General features: G+C 40.1%; 1 protein-coding gene across 2 annotated transcripts; it reads left to right on the top strand.

Annotated features, from left to right (window-relative positions):
* The first annotated feature begins 229 nt into the window (after positions 1-229).
* Positions 230-23,511, top strand: RBM34 (RNA binding motif protein 34). Of its 2 annotated transcripts, XM_032798186.2 has the most exons (11): positions 232-361; positions 5,405-5,576; positions 8,313-8,452; positions 9,610-9,841; positions 11,722-11,781; positions 12,388-12,431; positions 13,329-13,412; positions 13,676-13,739; positions 13,824-13,866; positions 22,379-22,497; positions 23,173-23,511. In XM_032798186.2, exons 1-11 carry the CDS (start codon positions 309-311, stop codon positions 23,440-23,442), a joined length of 1,281 nt encoding a protein of 426 aa, XP_032654077.1. In that variant the 5' UTR covers positions 232-308; the 3' UTR covers positions 23,443-23,511. The 2 variants fall into 2 exon arrangements, with proteins under 2 accessions (XP_032654079.1, XP_032654077.1); XM_032798188.2 differs by lacking the exon at positions 23,173-23,511 and having other exon boundaries at positions 230-361; positions 22,360-22,451.

The raw sequence follows: 23,511 nt of genomic DNA, 5'->3' as shown, positions 1-23,511 counted from the left end.
GCAGAAATATCCCAGGCCGCCGCTCTCAGTGTAGGTGGGCGGTGCCCATGTACGCGCGCGGCTCCACCCCCCGAGGCGGGACCCTTGGGAAGCCGGTTGGTTCACGCCCACAACAGCCTCACTTCCGCTCTCCGCCAGGGGCGCGCTGCGCTTGAGCCTGACCCGGCCCCACCCGGAGCAGTGCCGCCGCGCGCGCCGGAAGTGACGTAACATCGATGGGCTGGGGCTGGTGGCGTGCTCTGTTCTGCTACTCGCTTGTTGTCCCGGAGCGAGGTCGGGTCTAAACCGAGGTCTCTCCTCCCACCCAGATGAAACCGTCTAAAGCAGCGGGAGCTCGACGGCCCGCGCCGCGCGGAGCAGGGTGAGAGCGCGCGGCACACGCCCCTTCTCAGTCCTCAACCGTCTCCCCCGCGTGAACGCTCGTGAGCTGAAAAAGCCGGTGCTCGCCGCGGGAGCGGGGCTCCCGGTGCCCTCAGTCCCGCCTGAGGGCTGGATGAAGGGGCCTGGCCTTTGTCTGCTGCCACCTGCCCAGTGGTGGGGGTGAGGGGATGGCGCGTCAGCGCTCCCAGCCCCAGGGCGGAGAAATCCAAGGACCCGGGCGCTGCTCATACCCGGGGGGAGGGGGGATCTCGCCTGCAGGAGTCGTCCCGAGTAACGGGGCGAGGGTGAGTCCCGCGTTGGCACGAGGAGCCGGGCAGTGCGCCGCGGCGACATGTCTTCGACCTGCGTTTGTCAGACAGGGCTTGATCACGTCAAAAGTACACAGCTGGTCCCCGCAGAGCCCCGGACTCCCTTTCTTGCCCCCATCCCGTATTGTGCAGGGTGCTGTCACTCAGTACGTCTCAAAGCCTCACTGTAATTTTGCACAACTGAAAATGTTAAATTTATCTGGAAAAAAAATAAACCCTGACAATAAACATGTCAAATTATTAGGGTGACCAGACAGCAAGTGTGAAAAATTGGGGTGGGGGGGTAATAGGAGTCTATATAAGAAAAAGACCCAAAAATTGAAACTGTTCCTATTGAATCGGTCACCCTACAAATTATGTATAAGAAAAAATCAAATTCTGACAAGCCTAGCTATAGTATATGACTTGAACTGTCATCTAAAGATATAAAATATAATCTGCCACCTGTGTATAGAGGAGCGATAGCAAGCACAAAGAAAAGATGAGCCTTGGAAAATAATACAATATAGCCTACATAATCTACAAAAATGCAGAGTTGACTTCAAAGTGCTCTTACAGTCCCCTGATTGTGGGGCTACCCAGGTGTCAGTCTTGTTTCATGCCCTTGCTGCAAGTTAGAACAGATCTTAGAATGATTTGTTCTTGTGGCAGTTACCTATGGGACATTGCTGCTGCCAGGCATCCTCTGGCAATGTTCCCTATGCTAGAGAGACCAAGAGGAGGTTGATTAGAAGCCTCTACTGCAGCTCTATGGCACCCAAGGTTTTCCATAGTAAAGGGCCATCATCAAGTAACTAAATTAACTGGATTTAGGGAGCTCTGTGCTACAGGATAAACTAGTGTGGATCAACTCCTTAGTATTTGTATGTTGTAGCTAATGTGGGTCCCAGGATAAGAGAGAAACAAGTTGGGTGAGGTAGAAGAGGTCTGCTAAGCTTGAAGGCTTGTCTCTCACCAACATAATAAAAGCCATATCTACTCTGACAAGTTAGTGGAGATTTGTAGCTATACCCATAAAAACATAACAAAAGAATGACCACAGTGAGACAGACCAATCGTCCATCTTGCCCAATATCTTGGCTTTCAGCAGTGGCTGGTGCCAGATGCCAGGGTGAATAGAACAGGGCTATGACTGAGTGATCCATCTACTGTTGTTTAGTTGACCTTCTGGCAGTCAAAGGTTTAGGGGATTGCATCCCTGACGATCTTGGCTAATAGCCATTGATGAACCCTATCTCCCATGAATTTTTCTAATTATTTTTTTAATTGCAGTTATACTTTTGACCTTGACAACATCCCCTAGCAACCAGTTCCACAGATTGTCTATGCATTGTGTAAAGAAGTACTTCCTTATGTTTGTTTTAAATCTGTTATTTTCATTAGGTGACTTCTGGTTTTTGTATTATGTGAAGAGAGATAAATAACACTTTCCTACTGGCTTTCTGTACACCATTCATGATTTTATAGACCTCTGTCATATCCCCCCTTAGTCATCTAATTTTCTAAGCTAAACAGTCTGAGTCATTTTGGTCTCTTCTCATATGGAAGTTGTTCCATACCCCTAATCATTTTTGTTGCCCTTCTCTGTACTTTTTCCAGTTCTTTTTATCTATTTTGAGATGGAGTAATCAGAACTACAAACAGTATTCAAGATGTGGGATTTATATAGTGGCATCATGATATTTTCTGTCTTATCATCTATCCCTTTTCTAATGGTTTTTAATTCTGTTCGCTTTTTTGGCTGCCACTGCACATTGTCTGAAACTATCTGCTCAGTTATCCACCCTAACTCCAGGATCTCTGTATTAAATGATAACAGCTAATTTAGACCCCATCATTTTGTATGTATAGTTGGGATTATGTTTTCCAATGAGCATTACTTTGTATTTATCAGCGTTTAATTTCATCTGCCATTTTTTGCCCCATCACCCAGTTTAGTGAGATCCTCTTGTAACTCTTTGCAGTCAGCTGTGGACTTGACTACTTAGAGTGATTTTGTATTGTCTGTAAACTTTGCCACCTCACTGTTCACACCCTTTTCCAGATCATTTATGAATGTGTTGAACAGCATGGAGGACCCCACTATTTATCCCCCTTCACTGTGAAAACTGACCATTTATTTCTATCCTTTGTTTCCTGTCTTTTTAACCAGTTACTGATCCATGAAAGAACCTTCCCTCTTATCCCATGGCTGCTTGCGTTGCTTAAGAGGCTTTGATGAGGGATCTAGTCAAAGCTTTCTGAAAGTAAACTATATCCATTGGATGACCATTGTCCACATATTTGTTGACTCTTTGAAAGAATGTTAATAAATTAGTGAGGCATGATTTCTCTTTACAAAAGCTGTGTTGACTTTTCCCCAACATATTGTGTTTATCTATATGTGTGATAATTCTGTTCTTTACTGTAGTTTCAGACAAGTTGCCTGATACTGAAGTTAAGCTTACCAGCCTGTAATTGCCAGAATTACCTTTGGAGGTTTTTTTGAAAATTGGTGTTACATTAGCTATCCTCCAGTCATCTGATACAGAGGCTGATTTAAGCGATAGGTAGCATATCACAGTTAGTAGTTTTTCAGTTTCATATTTGAGTTCCTTCAGAATTCTTGGGTGAATACGTTCTGGTCCTGGTGACTTATTACTGATTAATTTATTAATTTGTTTCAAAACTTCCTCTACTGACACATCAATCTGGGACAGTGTGACGGGTTGGATAACAGAAACCCCCTTGAGACTGCCAACTGATATGCCAAGGCTACTTCTGCCACTGCTTTCCCTGCCAGCTTGGGACTCCAGAGCCCTGCCTGGATTTGCCAGACATGCTTGCTTGCCACAAACACAGACCCAGGTCTGAACCATGCCCCACAAACTGCAGGCTTAACTGAAAGCATCTTAAGAAGTGTTCCTGTCTTTAACACTCAGATGTCCAACTCCCAATGGGGTCCAAACCCCAAATAAATCCATTTTACCCTGTATAAAGCTTATACAGGGTAAACTCATAAATTGTTCACCTTCTATAACCCTGATAGATATGCACGCTGTTCGCCCCTTCTCCAACCCCAGTATCAGTGCAAACTCTGGGTTAAATAATAAGTAAATGGTGATTTTATTAAATCCAGAAAATAAGATTTAAAGTGGTTCCAAGTAGTAATAGATAGAACAAAGTGAATTACCAAGTAAAATAAAATAAGACACGCAAGTCTATGCCTAATACAGTAAGAAAACTGAATACAGATAAAACCTAACCCTCAGAGGTGTTCCACTAAGCTTCCTTTTACAGACTAGTTTCCTTCTAGTCTGAGTCTTGCAATCACTCACAACCCCTGTGGTTATTGTCCTTTGTTCCGGTTTTTTCAGGTATCCTTTGGGGTGGAGCTGCTATTTCTTGAGCCAGCTGAAGACACAATGGAGGGGCCTTCCAGGAGTTTAAATAGACTTTTTCTTTTCTGGGTGGATACTCTTCCCTTCCCCTGTGTAGAATTCCAGCTACAAGATGGTGTTTTAGAGTCACATGAGCAAGTCACATGTCCATGCATGACTCAGAACTTACAGGTAGCAGCCATGTTTCACATGCTACCTTGAATGTCCTCATATAGACTTCTTATGCGGACTGGGTCCATTGTCTGTTAGGTGCTTCTTGATTGGGCACTTAACTTGCAAATTCCTTTCTAAAGAAGCTGACCAAATGCCTTACTAAGGCTATTTAAAATCAAACAAGTATATAGCCAATATTCATAACTTCGAATACACTAATGACACATACATACAAATAGGATGAATATATTCAGTAGATCATAACCTTTACATAGATATGTCACATGGGATGTGTAGCATAAAACATATTCCAGTTATGTCATATATACATTCATAAGCATATTTGCATAAAGCCTTATGAGGTGCAACGTCACAGATAGTTCCTCAGATTTGTCTTCTAAAAAAGAATGGCTTAGGTATGGGAATCTCCCTCAGATCCTCTACGGTGAACACCAGTGCAAGCAATTCATATAGCTTCTCCACAATGGCTTTATCATCTTTGAGTGCTCCTCTAGTTCCTTTATCCTTGGTCGCCCCTCCAATTGTTTGGCAGGTTTCTTGTTTCTGATGTTATTTGCAAATAACTTTTAAATGCAAGGTTTAGAGAAAAGTAAAATATTTGTTAATGCTTCCATTTCCTCTATTATTGATACATCCACGTATTTATGAACAGTTGTGCCCACTCTGCTCCCCTGTCATAATGTCATTCAAGATATAGTTGCTTAGCTCTTAATTTTTTTCTTCAATTAATTTCTTCATTTACAAGATTATTTGTTGTAAGAAATTCAGCACTAAGTTTAATTTCTTTTACGTTTTTGCAGCTTTTAACACACGGTACAATGTGTTTGAGATAACTGATGGTTTAATTTACAAAATAATTTCCCTTAAACTTTTGAACAATTGGAAAGTGTTTTAGCCACATGACTCCCGTTAAAGTTATTGGCTGTAGTGATTGTTTCCTCATGCAACATTTTGAAAAATGTTGTCTTTATCTGTATTGTTTTAGGAAATGGTTAAAATTATAAGTTTGCAGGAAAATAAATCACTTGCACATACTGAAGTTGGTTCTCTAAATCTGTTTCGCCTCCTAAAATCTAAAGTTAGACTAGCATTGGTGACACTGAGACCTTTAGCAGTATTGAATGACACCAGATGAACAATTTCTTCTCCTTTTTTTAATAGCCAGGAATGTGAGAGAAATGAAGCAGGTACATCATCTGAAGACTATGTCATTGGACAAGTGGTCAACAGTTTGTTTCAAAAGAAGTCCGCAACATGCAGAGCACACCCCCTGGCACATCTTTTTAAAGCTTCTGAGTCTGAAACACAGCCAGTATTTGTTGCTGTGCCAAGAGTAAGTAACTTTTATTTTCTCTCTCTCTCTCTCTCTCTCTCGTTACTTCACTGTAAATGAATGACCCTTCTCATAAGAAATGGTTTTGGTTTTTCCTTTAGTCCAGGCAGATTCTATTGAAAACTTTTTGGAACTTGGAACGCTAGGATCTAACTCCCAGTTTTCAAGTGTCTGACCAGTGCTCCTTGTCTGATGAGGACTGTGAATATAAATAAAATCCATATATCAGAAAACTAACTTGTCTGACAGTTGAAGGAAGTAGTGACAGCTTTCCATATATATCTTCTGTTCCCACGGGGGAAGCAAGATGACTAAAAATGTCTTATTCATCTTGAGTCCCAAAATAAAAACAAACAAAACAGTACACGTAAATGGGGAGAGGGAACAAATATTTTAAACATATAAATATAATAGTGATGAAGCACTCCTTACAGGTGTTTTGTCAGTTCATTAAAGACCAGCAAGTGTCCTTGGCTTCATGGAGTTAACCATGGCTGATATTAGATTAATAAAAAACAATATGTTAGGCTTTTGTTCTTAAAACGATCTAAGGGCCTGGCATATGATAGAGTGTAACTAATACACTGTTGTGGTTATTCTGCATGCCATCATATCTCCTCATTTCATTGTCCCGAATGTTTGGCAGGTGCAGGGGTAGTTGTGGTATCTTACCTCAGTAATTATTTACAAGCTGTTATAGAACTTGTATAGAAGATCAAATTTTATTTTATTTCCACAAAAAGAAGAAAATTGAATGAGAGAATTACAGAGAACTTTACTTGCTAAACAGCAATTTCTGCCCTTAATAGCATTGTAAGACAACTCACATTCAGATGACTTGTACAAAGTAAGCAAACTGGCTTCTGATTTGTTGTCAGATGATTATCAGTTGAGTGATTAAAAACTTTGATTTTTTTTGACATTTATGCATTATGAGCTTTTGATTGGTGTATGATACATCTAGATTGTTGTTCATTAAAAAACTTTCCCTATTGAATCAAATCATTAAGGTTTAGAAGTTATATTAGACATATTGTCAATGAACAATATGATCAGTTTTGTTTGTTGTCAGATCCTTTCTTAATTTAGCATTTGCTACATATCTTTGGTTTCAGTTGACTTTGAAAATGGTGGTTATGCAATAAATAGAAGTTAAGTAATTTTTCAGTGTTATAGTTTATTTTTAAAACAAAAAAATGGGAGTTGACAAATTGGTGAGAAAAACTTTTATCAAGTTTTTAAAAGAAAAATGAACATAAAATATAAAAATTAAAGTAGTCAGCAGCATTTAATTAATCTGAGGAGGGAAGAATCCTGCTTACATATACAGTACAAGAAATTACAATGGCTATGTTCATTTCTTCCAGTGACTTTACCCCAAAACCAAGATGAATTATAAACTTTATGGGCTCTCCACTCCAATTGTAAGCTAATGTATAATCTAACCTTTGCAGTAATATTGGCACTATTACTTCGTCTAGACTGAATTATCACAGAAACAACAATACTTTATTGACATGACAAGCTGTAGAAGTGACGCCATTTTTACTTTTGTCTGCTCGTGCATGAATTACAGAGACTGAGCGATGACAGTTTAATGACTTTGCTTTATCTTAAGATGAGAGTAATGTCTTTATTTCTGACATGGACTTTTTTTCTTTAAAATAATCATTTGGGGAATAATATGTGGATGCACAGCACATTAACGTTCTTCCATGTTTGCCAGTATTATTTTTATTTATGGTCCTATCCAAATTGAGGGAAATCCAGTTAACAGAAAAAAAGACATTTTAGTAAACAGCAGCTGTACGATAATGATAAGCCTTAAGTGTCATGTAATACATTAGCGATTGTTGTTTCATTGCAGACTTGCTGAACAAAAAGGCTTTTTAAAATACCTACGTCGGCTTCATCAGAACTGTTTAAGCGGTTTTGTGACAGACTTGGGCCAACATAGCACTTTTCTTCTCTTGTCTCCAAGAAGCATGAGATACAATTTCTCAGTGATCTCTTATCCATGAATCTGCCCTGATTTATACTTTACAGTATGTAAAGGAAGGATTTGGCCTCACGAAGAGTATGGGTCACACATCATACTCTTAACAGCTGAGCTTGGTCCCTTCATAAAACACTATCTCTAGTGGTCTGGGGTGTGGCAGTTTGAGACATCACTTTCAAATCTCATCTTGAGTATCTGTCAGAACTATCTACGTCTGTGCCACCTGAAATGGCCAACTTAGAAAGATCTACCAGAAGTTCATGAAAACTTCTAAAAAGTTTACTTAAATTTTATCTTGATTGAATAGTTTTGATCTTCACCTTTTTCTTGCTGGTAAAAACAGTTGTACTAAAGAGACCTTTGTACTCTAGAGGGTATTCTTGTTCTGAATACATCTCTGTGCTGCAAGACTGCAGGCATTTTTATTTAAATTTAAGAACCCTTGATAACATCAACATTATGGATGTCCTCCAAGATCTCAGTTAAATAAAATAAAATAAAAATGAATATTCTTCTGTATACTTCAGTATTTTGTCGTTGAATGTACTTGGATATCATATAAAATATTCTGTAGGCGTTGAAACTGAATTGGGTTTTTTGATCATATGATAGAAAACATTGGAATGGCTTTTCAGTGTGTCATATAAAATTAGGAGGTTATTATATAATAGCTTTTCTGTTTTGTAAAAGGTCATATATTAAAAAATCTTTTATACACCATACAATTTTTTTTTAAGGAGAATAAGAAACGAAAGCATACAGACGTGGAAAGGGCAACAGAAGATCAGAGCTCATCTACTAAACGAGAACCTCCTGTAAAACTGAAGAAGGCCAAAAAGAACAAATTGTCTATAGCAGAGAAAAGGTTGGCAAACAGGTACATAAACACATTTTTTAAATGCGATGCAGCCTAGCCTCACATAGATAAGTCAAAATCTTGCTATTATAGTTATGTCAGAGAATAAAAGGCTTATTTGTTCTGTTTTACTATTTCTAATCTTGACTTCAAGATAATTTCATAAAGACTGTCCCAATAGGGAATAAAATCCCTCACCCGTTGGGAATTAAGGGCAGAGACTGTCTGGAACATTACTTCCCTACCCTGAGAGGTATGGATTAAGGTGTCCTCTTGGAAGAGGTGTGTTCGCTAAGGTAACAGTCTGCTTTATACAAGAAAGAAGCCTAAATCCCAAAGAGCCGATGTACTGGTAGATGAGCAGGCTGTCCATGACTTTCTTCTCTTAGCAATCCCGTACCCGAGAGGCAGGTTTGCTGTTAGAGCAACCCTCTGTTATGTTGTCTGTTCCCTTAGAAATGTATGTATGAGCGAGGTACTACCATTCCAGTGATGAAAAAGTTATTCTTTGTATTAGCCTGTTGACAATGAGATTCACTCAGTTCCAGCATTGGGAAATAAGGTTACCGCTGTGTATGCTCTCTGACACATCTATTGCATCTTTAACTGACAGCCTCCATATCCAAATCTGCAGTCTTACATTTGCTGTTTCTGCTTACGTAATCCATAACATTTGAGAGGCTGCTTTTAAAACTGAATAGATGTCAGTTATTGATCACATAACCTTTTTGGCATATGCCTTGGATAGACTGAGATCTAGTAGCATGTAGACAGAGAACTTCCCCAACGGATTGTGTATGCCTTGAATGGTAGAAAGACGACAACTCGCTTTTAGTCTTAATTTAGGTAAAAGAAATTGAATTTCTTTTAAAATTTTAATCTGTATCAAATTGATTTACTTTTGCCATCTCCTCAGTCACACCTATTAAATGGCACTAATGACCACTCAGCACACCGGTAAATAATTCCTTTCAGTGTTATGGAGAGTTTTTTGCTTAATCTATATAACATTTCAACCCTTCCATTAAAAATGGAAGTTGTCTTGTTATTGCACCTGTACAATTTAATTTATAAATACAATTTAAGAACAATTACAAGGAAGAACTTCCCTTTTGTGACTGAAAAAATCAAAACTTCTCGTAACAGTCATCTGGTTGTGTTTTTCACTTGTGCCAAAGAGAGTGTGCATTGGAACGGGCAGATGAAAAAGAGGAAAAAAGAAGGCTCAAGGTCAAACAGAAGCTAAGAAATAGAACATCTCAAGCTGTCACCAAAAGCCTTGCTAGTTCAGCTAATGAAATTGATGTAAAACAGTGCAAGAAGAAAAGTCAAATTAATGAAGCTGAGGAGATGCTAAAGAATCAGAGAACTGTGTTTGTTGGGAATTTACCTATCAGCTGTACTGTACAGGTAAGTGAATAGTTTTCTGTGGGTTAAAGGGAGCCACAGCAGGTCTCAGTTTAAAGGTACTCTCTCAAGTTGGAAAGAACAGTTGTCTGAAAACTGACATTAACAACTGAAAGATGCTAGAGAGAAAATATCTTCATGTATTTTGTGCAATTGGCACCACTTTGTATATAATTACCCTGCTTCCCTGTATAGTTAATAAATTTCTCCCTTGCTGAAAAACTCTCTTCAAATGTTACTGAGGATCAGAAAGACCTCTTGTCTTTGTAAGGAAATGTTAAAATCAAAGCATATCATTCACAGGATGCTTTATCAGAAACTAGACATTTAAAACAATTAGTCATTTTCAGAAAAACTTCAAATTGATGGTGTTTTTTTAATAAATGAAAGGTCGTGGTGATACTTTTACACTAGTTACTATGGGGCAAATTCTGTCCTTAGGTGCACACAAAGGGCTTCCTTTGAAGACTTTGTGATTGGTGAGCCTGCATCTAAGGGTAAAATTTGATTGTTAATTGTTCAAGTCTAAGAAGGGAACAGTCCCAAAATAACTCTGGCAAGATGGGTTTCAGAGTAGCAGCCGCAAAAAGAACAGGAGTACTTGTGGCATCTTAGAGACTAACAAATTTATTTGAGCATAAATTATGGCAAGATGGAAGATTTAAAGTTTTCGCTTCCTATTCTATCTAGTCCTAGCCAATTCCAGAAATAAGTGGATTATATTAAAAACTACAGCTACTAGTTATGAGTTTTAGCTTGCCCATGATTGTACAAGTGCCCCTCAATTAATCAAATGGCCATTTTCTGGATCATAGATACTTCTCTTACGGAAAAGACTCAAAAGAAGAATATATATCTGCATTTTCCTATATATAGTTATACTGTATACTCACTGGCTGTCTAGTTTTTTCCTAAATGTACAATCTTCCACTGTTACTTCTTACAAATTGTGGGTATTTTAAATTGATACAAGTTTTGCTTCTTTACTACCAGTAGCAGAGAAATAGAGAAAATTAGGATTAAATAGATTGCTCTATTACAGGGATCGGCAGCCTTTCAGAAGTGGTGTGCCAAATCTTCATTTATTTACTCTAATTTAAGGTTTCACGTGCCAGTATTACATTTTAATGTTTTTAGAAGGTCTCTTTCTATAAGTCTATAATATATAACTAAACTGTTGTTGTATGTAAAGTAAATAAGGTTTTTAAAATGTTTAAGAAGCTTCATTTAAAATTAAATGAAAATGCAGAGCCCCCCTGGCCCAGCGGCCAGGACCTCGGCAGTGGAATGCCACTGAAAATCAGCTCACGTGCCGCCTTCGGCATGTGTGCCATAGGTTTCCTACCCCGCTCTATTTTTTTATATATACATATATATATTTTGCATTTGAGTCTAGAAATTCCTGTTATATGATATGAAATGTGCAAATTTCAAATAAATATCAGGAGCATGGGGAAAGGCGGGTGAGAGAGGCTAAATTCAGATCAGCTTCTTTTTCTTTCATCAGCTGGAGTCTGCAGAGAATTTGGAACCCAAGGAATAGTTCTGATGATTAAAGAAAATAAATAAGGATCATACTCTTACACTCTTATAGGTGTTTCTTGTATTTAAACATCCAGAGTGCTGAATTCAGTTTTTGCTCTCCAGTATTTTTCTTGCTTTTGACAGAGCAAAAGCACTACAAGATATTTTGACCTTTTTCCTCATCTATCTTATAGTAATAGTAATTAATAGACATTATAGGGTTGGAAGGGACATTTTAGTGGTCACCTAATTCCTCCTACCTTATATGAGTGACATAAAAATGCTTTCTTATTCAACAATAATAATTCATGTTACTGAGTTGAAAAAATGAACTGAAAATACATGCAATTTCTGTTTAGATGCTGAAGTCATTTTTTAAAGAATATGGACAGATAGAATCAATTCGATTCCGTTCTTTGGTATGTTCTTTCCTCTTACGTTACATAGTAAAAGTAGCTGTGTAATCTTAAAGGATAGCATTCATAAATCTTGTATCTTTATTAGTTCACTAGCCATATTTCTTGACTTAGAAATACTTAATTTGAGCCTTTTGAGAGCAGTGACTGGCTTCTGCGGTAGATCTTGCTGTCAACACAAATTGTTTTTCCTATAATAACACTTGATTACATTGTAACCACATTCTCTTTGGGAGAAAAATATCTGAAATATTGTTGCTTGTTTTGCTAAAGATAATCTTTGACTGAAATACCATAACACAAATTTAGAGGACTTTTTACAGAGCTAGCAATTTCATTGTAAATCAAGGCTGTATATAAATTAAAATCACCATGCTAGAATGCAAGAAACATAAACCCAACTGATTTTCATTCTTTATCATTTTAAGGTCTTCCTTGGAATTTTCCCTAATTACTGTTTGAATAATTTTGCCTGATAGACCAGCTATATTACTTTGGGTGGAAATACTTGTTGAACTTTCCTCCTCCACCTTAGTTTGCAAGCATATATATTTGAAATATATTCATAAGCAGTCAGGCATTTCAACTAATGCTTCTTTTGTCTTGAAGGTTCCAGCAGAGGATACTTTATCCAAAAAGTTAGCAGCCATAAAGTAGGTTTTCCTTTGAGTTTCAGATTTTATTGCTAAAGGAGAAACATTTTTTTTTTGTTAGCTTTTTTTACGTTGTATCTCAAACACACACACACACACTTACACCTGGTTATGATTGTTTCCTTCCTATCTTTTATTTTGTGTGGTTTTATCTTTAAAAATAATTATAGTCAACTCTATGTGTATATAAAATAGACAAGGTGGGTGAGATAGTATCTTTTATTGAAACAACTTCTGTTGGTGTGAAAGACAAACTTTCAAGCCACACAGAGCTCTTCTTCAGGTCTGGGAAAGGAACTTCCAGTGTCACAGCAAAATGTAAGGTGGAACAAATTGTTTAGTATAAGTCGTTAGCACATATTGTAAGGGACCATTCAAAGTAGAGTGACCTGTTAAAAGCTTTGCCGTCATAGGACAAAAAGGAGGGCTGTTGGGTTGCAGATTGTTATAAACCACAAACTCAGTATAAAATAGGCATTCCATGATTTCTGTGATTAAAAACTTCTTAACTTCCTACAAATAGTTTTACTGCTGTAGATAATCACTTGCCGCTACACAAGTTTTTCTCTTTACTAAAGACCAGATCCTGCGAGGTACTAAGAATTCTCAACTCTTGGGGATTTCATTAGGGGTTGAGGGTGCCCAGCAAGTTGCAGAAACTGGCTCTGAAAAAGATGACTGTTAAAGGGGACGGTAAAGGTCCTTTGGCTACTATGGTAGATATTGCTATTTGGGGCACAATCCCCAGACTAATTGTATATTTGAGAGAACTGAAGTCATTACCTTAAATTACATCAAGGCTTGCATGATATGTGCACAAGACCATGGGGTGGGAGGGTGTGGGGGAAAACCATAAGAATTGCTTAAGTAGGGTAAACTTTCTGTCTTTCTCTTCAGGCATAAGATCCATCCTAATATGAAATATATTAATGCTTATGTGGTTTTTAAGGAAGAAGGTGCTGCCACTAAAGCTCTTAAAAGGTATGTTTCATTTTTGTTCCTCATTGATGGCATTATTTTGTGAGAATGGATTTACAGGATAACAGATTACAAGTATGAATTGTCTATTTTATTGTCTTAGACGAAAGTGCTTTTATTTTGAGTCAAACTTTTTTTTAAACTGCCTTTGTTAAAAATGTTATGTTTGAAACCAGTGATACGTTGTAAACCAAACATTTTAGTTATTCATTGGCCGTATCTGTTTGCATTCTAATAGCCTTCGTTTTTCTCTTGTGCTACAATAGAAATGGAACTCAAATTGCCAATGGATTTCACATCAGAGTTGACCTTGCTTCAAAAGCCACTTCTGTGAGTAATATACGTGACTTCAGAAGAACTTTTCTATATTTGCCTATAACCTAATAGCTTATTGTTCTTTTTGTTGTTTTTTAGCATGACAATAAGAGGTCTATATTTGTGGGAAATCTCTCATATGGTAAGTTTAAATGGATGTTCACTTTCAGTCAATATTCCATAATTTTATTTTTTCAGCAAATTTAAAATAATTGATGCTTATATTGATAGTAATACTTTTTTACTTGTTAAGATTTAGGGTAATATATATAGATATCTAACTATTAAAAAAAAAATCTTCAAAATTAGATCACCTATTCTAAAAGTTAACTGTGACATGGCAAAATTATTGGTGGTTATAAATTTCTAGCGATGTAAATACATTGTTTTTCACCTTTTTTGAGTAACGTCCCTGTGGGTTTTCCATTTCAGGTGCACATGCACCTTTTGTATCTTTGATCAGGGATTTGTGGTAGCAGTGCCCGTCTGGTCCGCACGTGCACCTTAGCTATCCTCATGCTCTGTATTGAGAGTATATAGGGCTGCGATGGACAAAACACCCTCAGTTCCTTCTCATCCACCTTGGCCTCAGACATAGTGTCTGGTGGTGCCTGTTTATTTAGCTAGCTATCTAGTTTGTACTTTATAGTGTAGTTAATCTTTAGTTTAATACTAATAGATTAGATTGAACAGTTTATTTTTTTATTTTTTTGAGTGGGGGTGTCTGAGAGGCTTTTAGGTTCTTCCTGTGCCCTCTCTTTCCTGGAGGAACTCTCCTTCCCTTTTTTCCATGGGGCATGCCTAAATCCCCAGGGTTTAAGTATTGCCTCACTTGCCAGTTAGTGACAGCCGTTCAAACTGAATCATAAAATCATAGACTTTAAGGTCAGAACAGACCATTATGATCATCTAGTCTGACCTCGTGCACAATGCAGACCACAGAATCTCACCCTCTACTCCTGTATCAAACCTGTATCTGATCCACTGAAGTCCTCAAATCATGGTTTAAAGACTTCAAGGTGTCCCGTGCCCCACGCTGCAGAGGAAGGCGAAAACCCCCAGGGCTTCTACCAATCTGTCTGGGAGGAAAATTCCTTCCCAACCCCAAATAGGGTGATCAGCTAAACCTTAAGCTTGTGGGCAAGACTCGCCAGCCAGACACCCAGGAAAGAATTCTCTGTAGCAACTCAGATCCCATCACATGTCATTGGGCATATTTACTGCTAGTAGTCAAAGACGAATTAATTGCCAAAATTAGGCTATCACATTATACCATGCCCTCCATAAACTTATCAAGCTTAGTCTTGAAGCCAGATATGCCTTTTGTTCCCACTGCTCCCCTTGGAAGGCTGTTCCAGAACTTCACTCCTCAGATGGTTAGAAACCTTCGTCTAATATCAAGTCTAAACTTCCTGATAGACAGTTTATATCCATTTGTTCTTGTGTCCACATTGGTACTGAGCTTAAATAATTCCTCTCCTCCCTGATATTTATCCTCTGATTATTTATAGAGAGCAATCATATCTCCCCTCAGCCTTCTTTTGGTTACGCTAAACAAGCCAAGCTCTTTGAGTCTCCTTTCATATGACAGGTTTTCCATTCCTCAGATCATCATAGTGAGCCCTTCTTGAACCTGGACCATCACAGGACCTAACCGTATCAGCCACACTATCACCGGTTCATTCACCTGCATGTCCACAACGTAAATATATGCATCATATGCCAGCAATGCCCCTCTTCTATGTACATTGGCCAACTGGACAGTCCTACGTAAAAGGATAAATGGACACAAATCAGATATTAGGAATGGCAATCTATAAAAACCTGTAGGAGAACACTTCACTTCCTGGACATACAATAGCAGATTTAAAGGTACCATCCTGCAGCAAAAAAACTTCAGGACCAGACTTCAAAGAGAAACTGCTGAGCTTAGTTCATCTGCAAATTGACACCGTCAGCTAAGGATTAAACAAAGACTGTGAATGGCTTGCCAACTACAAAAGCAGTTTCTCCTCCCTTGGTGTTCACACCTCAACTGCTAGAAGAGGGCCTCATCCTCCCTGATTGAACTAACCTCATTATTTCTAGCCTGATTCTGGCTTGCATATTTATACCTGCCTCTGGAAATTTCCACTACATGCATCCGACGAAGTGAATATTCACCCACAAAAGCTCATGCTCCAAAACGTCTGTTAGTCTATAAGGTGCACAGGACTCTTTGCTGCTTTTACAGATCCAGACCAGCACAGCTACCCCTCTGATACTATTCCACCATGTTTCTGTTATGCCTATAATATCCAGTTTCATTTCCTGCACCAGTAAGTCTAGTTCCTCCATTTTGTTACCTAGGCTCCTCACATTGGTGTACAAACATCTTAATTCTTGCTGTTTGGTTTCACTCACATTCTTTACCTGATTAGGCCAAGACATTCTACTGCCAGTATCACCTATTAGAATTCTATCTACAGTACCCTTCCTCTGTATGTCCATTCTCCTACCCACGACAGTATCCTTTCTTGCTTCGTTTTCTTCTCTCTCAACTGCATGTGAGACTCACATGCCATGTAAATGCAAAATCAGCTCAGGATTGCAGAGTTCCAGGAAAGACAGAGAGAACTTTGATTTCTCATGATGGAAGGCCCCTGTGAACTGCATCAGACCCAGGCCCAGGTACCCTCCCTTTACACTAGCCTTCAAGTGACTACAGCATCCCAACGGCCTCTGCAGCTGAATCACCCTCCAGATCTTCACAAGAGAGATCTACAGGTTGTAGTGCCAAATCATCTGCCAAGTGGAGCTCCAAATTTCCTCAGAAAGAAGATGGCCCTAAGAGACTCGCTGTAGTCAAGACCTCCGGCCCCACAAAAGGTGCCACTGAGGCTTCAAGTGGACTCCGAACCCAGGGTCCCTCTCCATCTAAACCCTTGAGTACAGCTAAACCACAAGGGTACTGAAGAATACCTTGATACCATCTAATCATGATCCAGGTGCTAGGGACTCCAGAGACTCTGCACCGAGGAAGACGGTACTGACTGCGACCTCTACTTCCTCATTACTGACTGACTGGATCTGGGTACCACAGTCAACTGGTACCAGCCATAGGCACCAACTTCTACTGGTGTCGGTGGGTGCTTGACCCGCCACTGGCCCCGGCCCACCCCTCTCCCACCCCGCCCTGCCCCCTCATCCACACCGCCCCTCCCTGCCCTATCTGACTTCTTGCCTAAATCCCAGCCCCGCCTCCTCCCCTGAGTGCGCCACATTCCCACTCCTCCCACCTCCATCCCAGAGCTTGCTACAGCTGTTTGGCGGCGGCAAGTGCTGGAAGATAGGCGGAGACGCCGTGCGCTCAGGGGAGGGTGGGGTGGGGTGGGGAGCTTGGCTGCTGGTGGGTGCAGAGCACCCACTAATTTTTCCCTGTGTGCACTCCAGCCCCGGAGCACCCACGGAGTCAGCGCCTATGGTACCAGCACAATCTGCACCACCCTTGGTACTGCAGGTTCCCACTGCTGAGACTCATCAAGTTTCTGCACAGATCCACTTGGTACTGCAGGAATTCAGATTCTTCAGAGACCTATTAGTCTCCAGTGAACCTGAGTCTCCATTGTTGAGTGCAGAAAGGCTCTCTCAGTAGCACAGCCTACTTTATCCCTAGTAAGAAATCACTCATCGGAACCAGCTGACTTTCTGGTGCCCATGGGAACAGGCAGACAACCTACTACTCCACCATTGTCTCCCCCTCTTCTCTCCCCCCTCCACATCACCCCTGTGGACTGTGGAAACGACTGTTCTTCTGACTCACAAATTTCTATCCAAGGTTCCTTCTATGATCAATCCAGGCCTGACTCTCTTGGAACCTTCTTTTCAAGGGACCCTTCAGACACAGACAGCCTCGAGCTGTTCCACATTACCCCTGGTATCACCAACCTTGGGTGCATCATCCCTTTATTTATGATCCTCCCTAATAGCCATATTGGATCCTTGGGTAGCCTACCATCAACATTTCTCCAGAGCACCTAGCTCTCAAATTGAGGATCAGAAAGAGCACTCTTCTGTCCCTTCCCTCCCCTCACATAATCCCACCACAGGAGGAGAAGTTTGAAGAGCAAGCAAAAAGAACCTCAAATGGATGTTTCTTCATACTTCCCAGATGAAGCAGTTATACCCTCCTTTCCCCCTGGTCACGCACAGATGATTTCAAGCAATTCCAAGATTTGATAAAGAGCGTCACTGACATTCTCCATATCCCCTTGGAAGAAGTCCAAGAGACCCAGCATAGACACTTGGGCATTCTTCATATACCATCTTCCAATCAAGTAGCTTTGCCCATAAAGGAGGTATTGCTGGAGCCTGCCAACATAATTTGGCAAACCCTAGCTTCTGCACCTCCAATTTTGAAGAGATCAAATAAAAAGTACTACTTTTCCACTGGGGGCTCAGTTTTTGGTTATGGTGGTGATTGGTTACTCAAAGGAAGCTCTTACACCCAAGTCAAGCTACTGTCAAAAAAGCTACAACTCTGTTTGGCATGCTAGGATTTCAGCTCAGTACCAAGAAGTCCTCTTTCTTACCTGTTTAGCAAATAGAGTTCGTGCTTCAACGTGCAGAGCTTGCGTGCCCAAGGACAGATTTCTTACTGTGACAGATTTGATTATGCAAGTCCATGTGAGCCCTCAGGTAACTGCCAAGTCTTGTCTGCAGTTCATCAATCACATGGCAGCATGCATCTTTGTCCCATTAAATGCTTGGTTACATCTATACTCCTTCCGGGGTCTGGCTGAGAATGGGTTAGACTCCCAACAGACACAGTTTGAACAAACTCTTCCTATATGCTAGTCTCTCTTGACTGGTGGAAGAATCCAGGTAAAGTCTGCTTGGGAATCCTCTTCGTCCTTCTCCCTCTCACCATAGTTTTTGGTGCATGCCTTTTATGTCTTATCTTCAAGGTTCATCTTCAGGAACATACTATTGAGGATAGGTGGACTGCCCAGGAATCTTCTTTCCATATAAACTTTCTGGAGCTCAGGGCCGTCAAGTATGTCTGCCAACACTTTCTTCCTGTGATCAAAGGACCATCTGTACTAATAATGGCAGACAGCAGGGCCAGTATGTACTACATACATTGTCAGGGGCTAGCAAGACCCCTTCCCTTTGTGCAGAAACTATAGTTATGGAACTGGTGGGCAGCCCACTGGATTTTTCATCGTGTTTACTTACTCGGCCTTCAAAGCACCGTAGCAGAAGGTCTCAGGAGGAACTACTTTCAGAATTGAGTGAGAACACAATAACTCTATACTGGAACAGATATTTCTCATTTGGGGTTTCCCAGAAATAGATCTCTGCATGCTTCCTGTTGGTGGTAGCAGCAAAAAGTTTTGCTCAAGAGAAGGTCAAGGTCACCATTCCTTGAGAGATGCCTTTCTCATGTCCTGGTCAAAGAACCTAACATATGCCTATCTTCTGACATCTCTCATCTTCAGTTTTAAACAAAATCAAGCAGAACGGAGCCAAGATCATCTTAATTGCACCAACTTGGCAGGGACAGGTATGGTTAGTATACCTAATTCGTCTCTGCTCTCACTCTTCTATCAGTCCTGCATTAACACCCAACCCTTTCATTCAGGACTCAGGAAACATTTTTCACCCCAACTTGAACACTGTATGACTCAAGGCTTGTTACCTGGTTGGCTCCTGGGGATAGAACTCTCCTGTTCCAAAGAGGTTCAAGAGGTTCTGTTGAATAGTAGGAAAGAATCAACTAGAAAAACTTACCTGCAGAAATGGAAGAGATGTTACACCTGTGTTCTACTGACTCTCCTCCTCTTGGAGATCCTAGAGCAAGTGCCTTTTTGATTTGAAGAAAGCAGGCCTTTCTCTGAGTTCCACTAAGTTCTCCTACTGGACATTGTGGCATTCCATTCTCCGGTGTTTGCTAACCCTTTCCACGCATCAGTGAGCCCACTCCTACTGGGATTTGAACTTAGTCCTTAGTTCTCTGATGAAACCTCCTTTTGAACCTTTGGCCATGGGTTCACTCTTACACTTAGCCATGAAGATGATGGTTTTCTCGGTGGCTATCACCTCAGCGTGGAGAGATGGTGAGTTTTAGGGGCTTTGATGGCTGACACTCTCCCTCTAAGTTTTCCTTAAACACAAGGTATCCATCCAACCACATTCCCCCAGGTTTTATGTAAGATCATTTTGGATTTTCATATCAGGCTGTTCATCTGCCAGTTTTTTCATACGCAATTTCATTGGTCTTGGGAGGATGCCATCCTAAGTTCCCTCTAAACTGCACGGCCGCACAGCTACCTGTTAAGCCCCAAGCCCTCATCCCTCTGCCCCAGCCCTGAGCCCCCTCCCATACTCTGAATCCCTTGGCCCCACCCCCACCACATGAATTTTGTTATGTGCACCACTATGAAGGTAATGTGTCACACACTACTTCCATATTGGTGCACATAACAAAATTCATTCCATACATGGCCATAAAAAATTAGAGGGAACACTTTACACCTTGGATATTAGGCAGGTGTTAGTAGTCTATTTGAACAGGACTAGACCCTTTTGGGCCTCTCCTCAATTATTTGTTTCTGTTGCAGACAGAGTTAAAGTAACACCTTCATCCACCCACCGATTTTTCCAAAGGGGTTGCAGGTTGTATGTTCTCCTGCCATAAAACTGATGATATCCCATGCCCTCCTAGGGTTATAGTCTGTTCCGCCAGATCACAGTCCACCTTTGTTTCCATATTAAAGAACATTCCTATTGCAGAAATCTTCAGAGCTGCCATGTGAGCCTCAATCCACGCATTCTCAAAGCCCTGTGCTCTAGTGTGTACATCCCAGACAGGTATTTTATTTGGGACTGCCAACCTCCAATCAATTTTAGATCCTATTTCGAAGCACCCAGCTCCTCTGCGGAATATTGCTTGGGAGTCAGCTGAAGTGTAGCACCAATAGGGACGTTATTTGAAGAAGGAGAAGTTACTTACCTTGCACAGTAATTGGAGTTCTTTGAGATTTTTATTCTTATGGGTGCTCCACTACCTTCTGCTCTGCTTTGGAGTCTCCTGTCTGTGGGACTTTGCAGTAGAGAATGAACCAAGGGCGGTTTGTCCGTTGCAGTCCTATATGTCCTAAGTACAGGGCACAAGGATGGCTAAGATGCTTCTGCAGACCAAACGGTGCACCTGAAGTGGGGCATCCATCAGGACAGACATCTTGAACTCCAGTTACTGTAACTGTATATACTCATTCATAAGGCGAATATTTTTAGTAAAAAAGTAATGCACATCAGAGAGCGGGGGTCGGCTTATAAATGGGTCTATACCAAAATTTGATGATTTTAAACTCTATGGAATCATTGAATTGAATATCTAATACATTGTCGTTTTGTTTACCTAGAGCTTCTGCAGACATGGAGCCCCTTAGCTCCCTGTGGCCGCGGTTTGCCATTCCCAGCCAATGGGAGCTGTGGGAAGTTGCGCGGCAAACTGCAGACACTGGGAGCTGAGGTGCTCCGTGCCTGTGAGCCCTCCAAGTAAACAAAACGTCCCGACCCGCCAGCGGCTTATCCTCACAGGCCAGGAGCCAAAGTTTGCCAACCCCTGAAATACAGGGTCGGCTTATGAAAGGGTCATACAGTTTTTGCTATTTTTACCTAACCATCTTGAGGGGTTGGCTTATAAACGAACAGGCTAATGAACAATTATATACAGTAATCTCTCCTTTAGTGCTGCTAAAACGTCATCATTTTCAATTCTGGTAGTTGAGTGAATTTTTTTGAGAAGTACAATTAAGTTATTTAAATCTAAAAGTTGACCTGCCTCAAAATCTAGATTGCAAATTATGTTGTGGTAACTATTTTTAAAGTTTGTTTAGTAAGACTTACAAAAATATTTTTTCGTTTGCTTCTGCAGAAGAACCAGTTTTTCCAGAGTGCACTGACATTGGGCTTGAAGCCTTGTCTACATACACAAATTTTATATCCCTTTAGGTTTACATATATTGTTAAAGCAGTACAATTCCCATTAGTGTGAATAGATTAATACTAGTATAAACAGCTTAGAACAATATAGTTTATTCCTCTACAGGAAGAGGAATAACCTGTACTAATTGAACTGCATCCACACTAGTGATTGTATAACTAACTATATCAATTCAAAAGTCTCACACCTAACTGGCATCATTATACCAAGAGCATCTTCAGTCAAGTATATTATGTTTGTAAGAAGTGTCACATCAGGCCTATTATCATTTAGACTGATTATCCCTTAAGCATAAGTCAGAGCTATGGAAGGTGAAATAGCTGTTTCAGGTTTTAAAAAATATTAGTTTTAGCTCCATTCAAACCACAGATGTAAATTGTTTGATAAACTGACATTTTAACCTAGCCTTTGTTTCTGCCTAATGATGTATTCTATTGTTTCTTAAAGCTTAATCTGCATTTTTCAAAGTAAATGTCCTAGTTTATGTATTCTCTGTTAATGTATAGATAATTTCCTGTCAGATCAAATTTATTTGCTTAACTAAAGCATCTAAAATATGTGTATATGAATTTTAAACTATAGCAGAGTTTTTGGTAATACTCCTAAAGCTGTGTCTATTTCATTAACATAACCCTAACCCCACAGTGATTCCTCTTGCCTGCAGAAATTGAAGATGATACTGTGCGAGAACACTTTTCTGAATGTGGAAATGTAGTAGCAGTGCGACTCGTGAGAGACAAAAACACTGGCATTGGCAAAGGGTTTGGCTATGTTCTGTTTGAGGTATGGAAAGATAAAATTTTGGGACACCAGGAGTTCTCCAAATACTAAATGAAGATCTGCCCGAATCTTATTGTGTTTTTGACTTTTACCCAGTAATAGTAGTATACACTGCACTCTACAGACAGGTAGGAAGACATGTCTCTTCTCTGAGCCATTTAATGTAAATTAAGCAGATAAAACACAGACTGCTAAGTGTTGTGCACAAGAGGAGTTGTGGACTACTGAGTTTTAAGGAGTGATTTGAAGGTGGAAAAGGGGAAGTCATTTGGCACATGGAAAGGGAAGTCTTTTCTATTTATAATTACCAAAGGAAATGTTCCCTCTACTCAGGACTGGGCTCTTGGTTCCCCTTGCATGGGGCCATCTCGTGCTGTCAAGATTTTTAAGTGGAACTCTCTGTTGATTTCAATGGGAAGTTCTGTTTAATACTACCTTGGAATATAAGTGTCTATGTTTTGGTGAATCAGGCTTTCAAGGCTAGTATTTGTCAGAGAGTAACTACGTATTGCACAGAGGTCTGCTCATATTCCTGAACACAATACATATGCTCTATTATCCAGACTCATTTCTGTTTTACAATTTTCCATAGGCAGAATGTATACAAAAGATTTCTGGTTTTATAGGTATTGTCTGTCCAGTTGTTAACCTTCAGACCTAATGTGTTTGGTTTAATAGAATACAGATGCTGTACATCTTGCTCTGAAACTAAACAACTCTGAACTGAAGGGAAGAAAGCTTAGAGTGAAACGCTGCGTTGAGAAGGGGAAAAACAAGAACAGTTCAGACAACGTAAGGGACTCTGGTCCAAAGCACAGATTTGGTACTTCATTAAAAAATACAGAAAAATATACCAATTCATTTGCTGGTGAAAAAGCAACCCCATTGAAAAAGAAAACAAAGAGACCAAAAAGTGTGACTAGAACAAAAGGTGGGAAACGCACATAATATTGCCACACTGCTAATTTTGGAATTTGTAAAAATGTTTGTTTTTTAATAAACTCCAATGGAAAGGTG

Source organism: Chelonoidis abingdonii, chromosome 3 (genome assembly GCF_003597395.2).
Source record: "Chelonoidis abingdonii isolate Lonesome George chromosome 3, CheloAbing_2.0, whole genome shotgun sequence".
NCBI classification, from domain to species: domain Eukaryota; kingdom Metazoa; phylum Chordata; order Testudines; family Testudinidae; genus Chelonoidis; species Chelonoidis abingdonii.
The sequence above is the reverse complement of the archived record's forward strand: the minus strand, read 5'-3'. Positions and strand labels throughout refer to the sequence as shown.

Coding starts and splice junctions, on each gene's coding strand:
- RBM34 (XM_032798186.2), top strand. CDS start 309: ATGAAACCGTCTAAAGCAGCGGGAGCTCGACGGCCCGCGCCGCGCGGA. Junction 8,453..9,609: donor GAGAAAAGGTTGGCAAACAG/GTACATAAACAC, acceptor CTTGTGCCAAAG/AGAGTGTGCATTGGAACGGG. Junction 11,782..12,387: donor CAATTCGATTCCGTTCTTTG/GTATGTTCTTTC, acceptor TTTGTCTTGAAG/GTTCCAGCAGAGGATACTTT.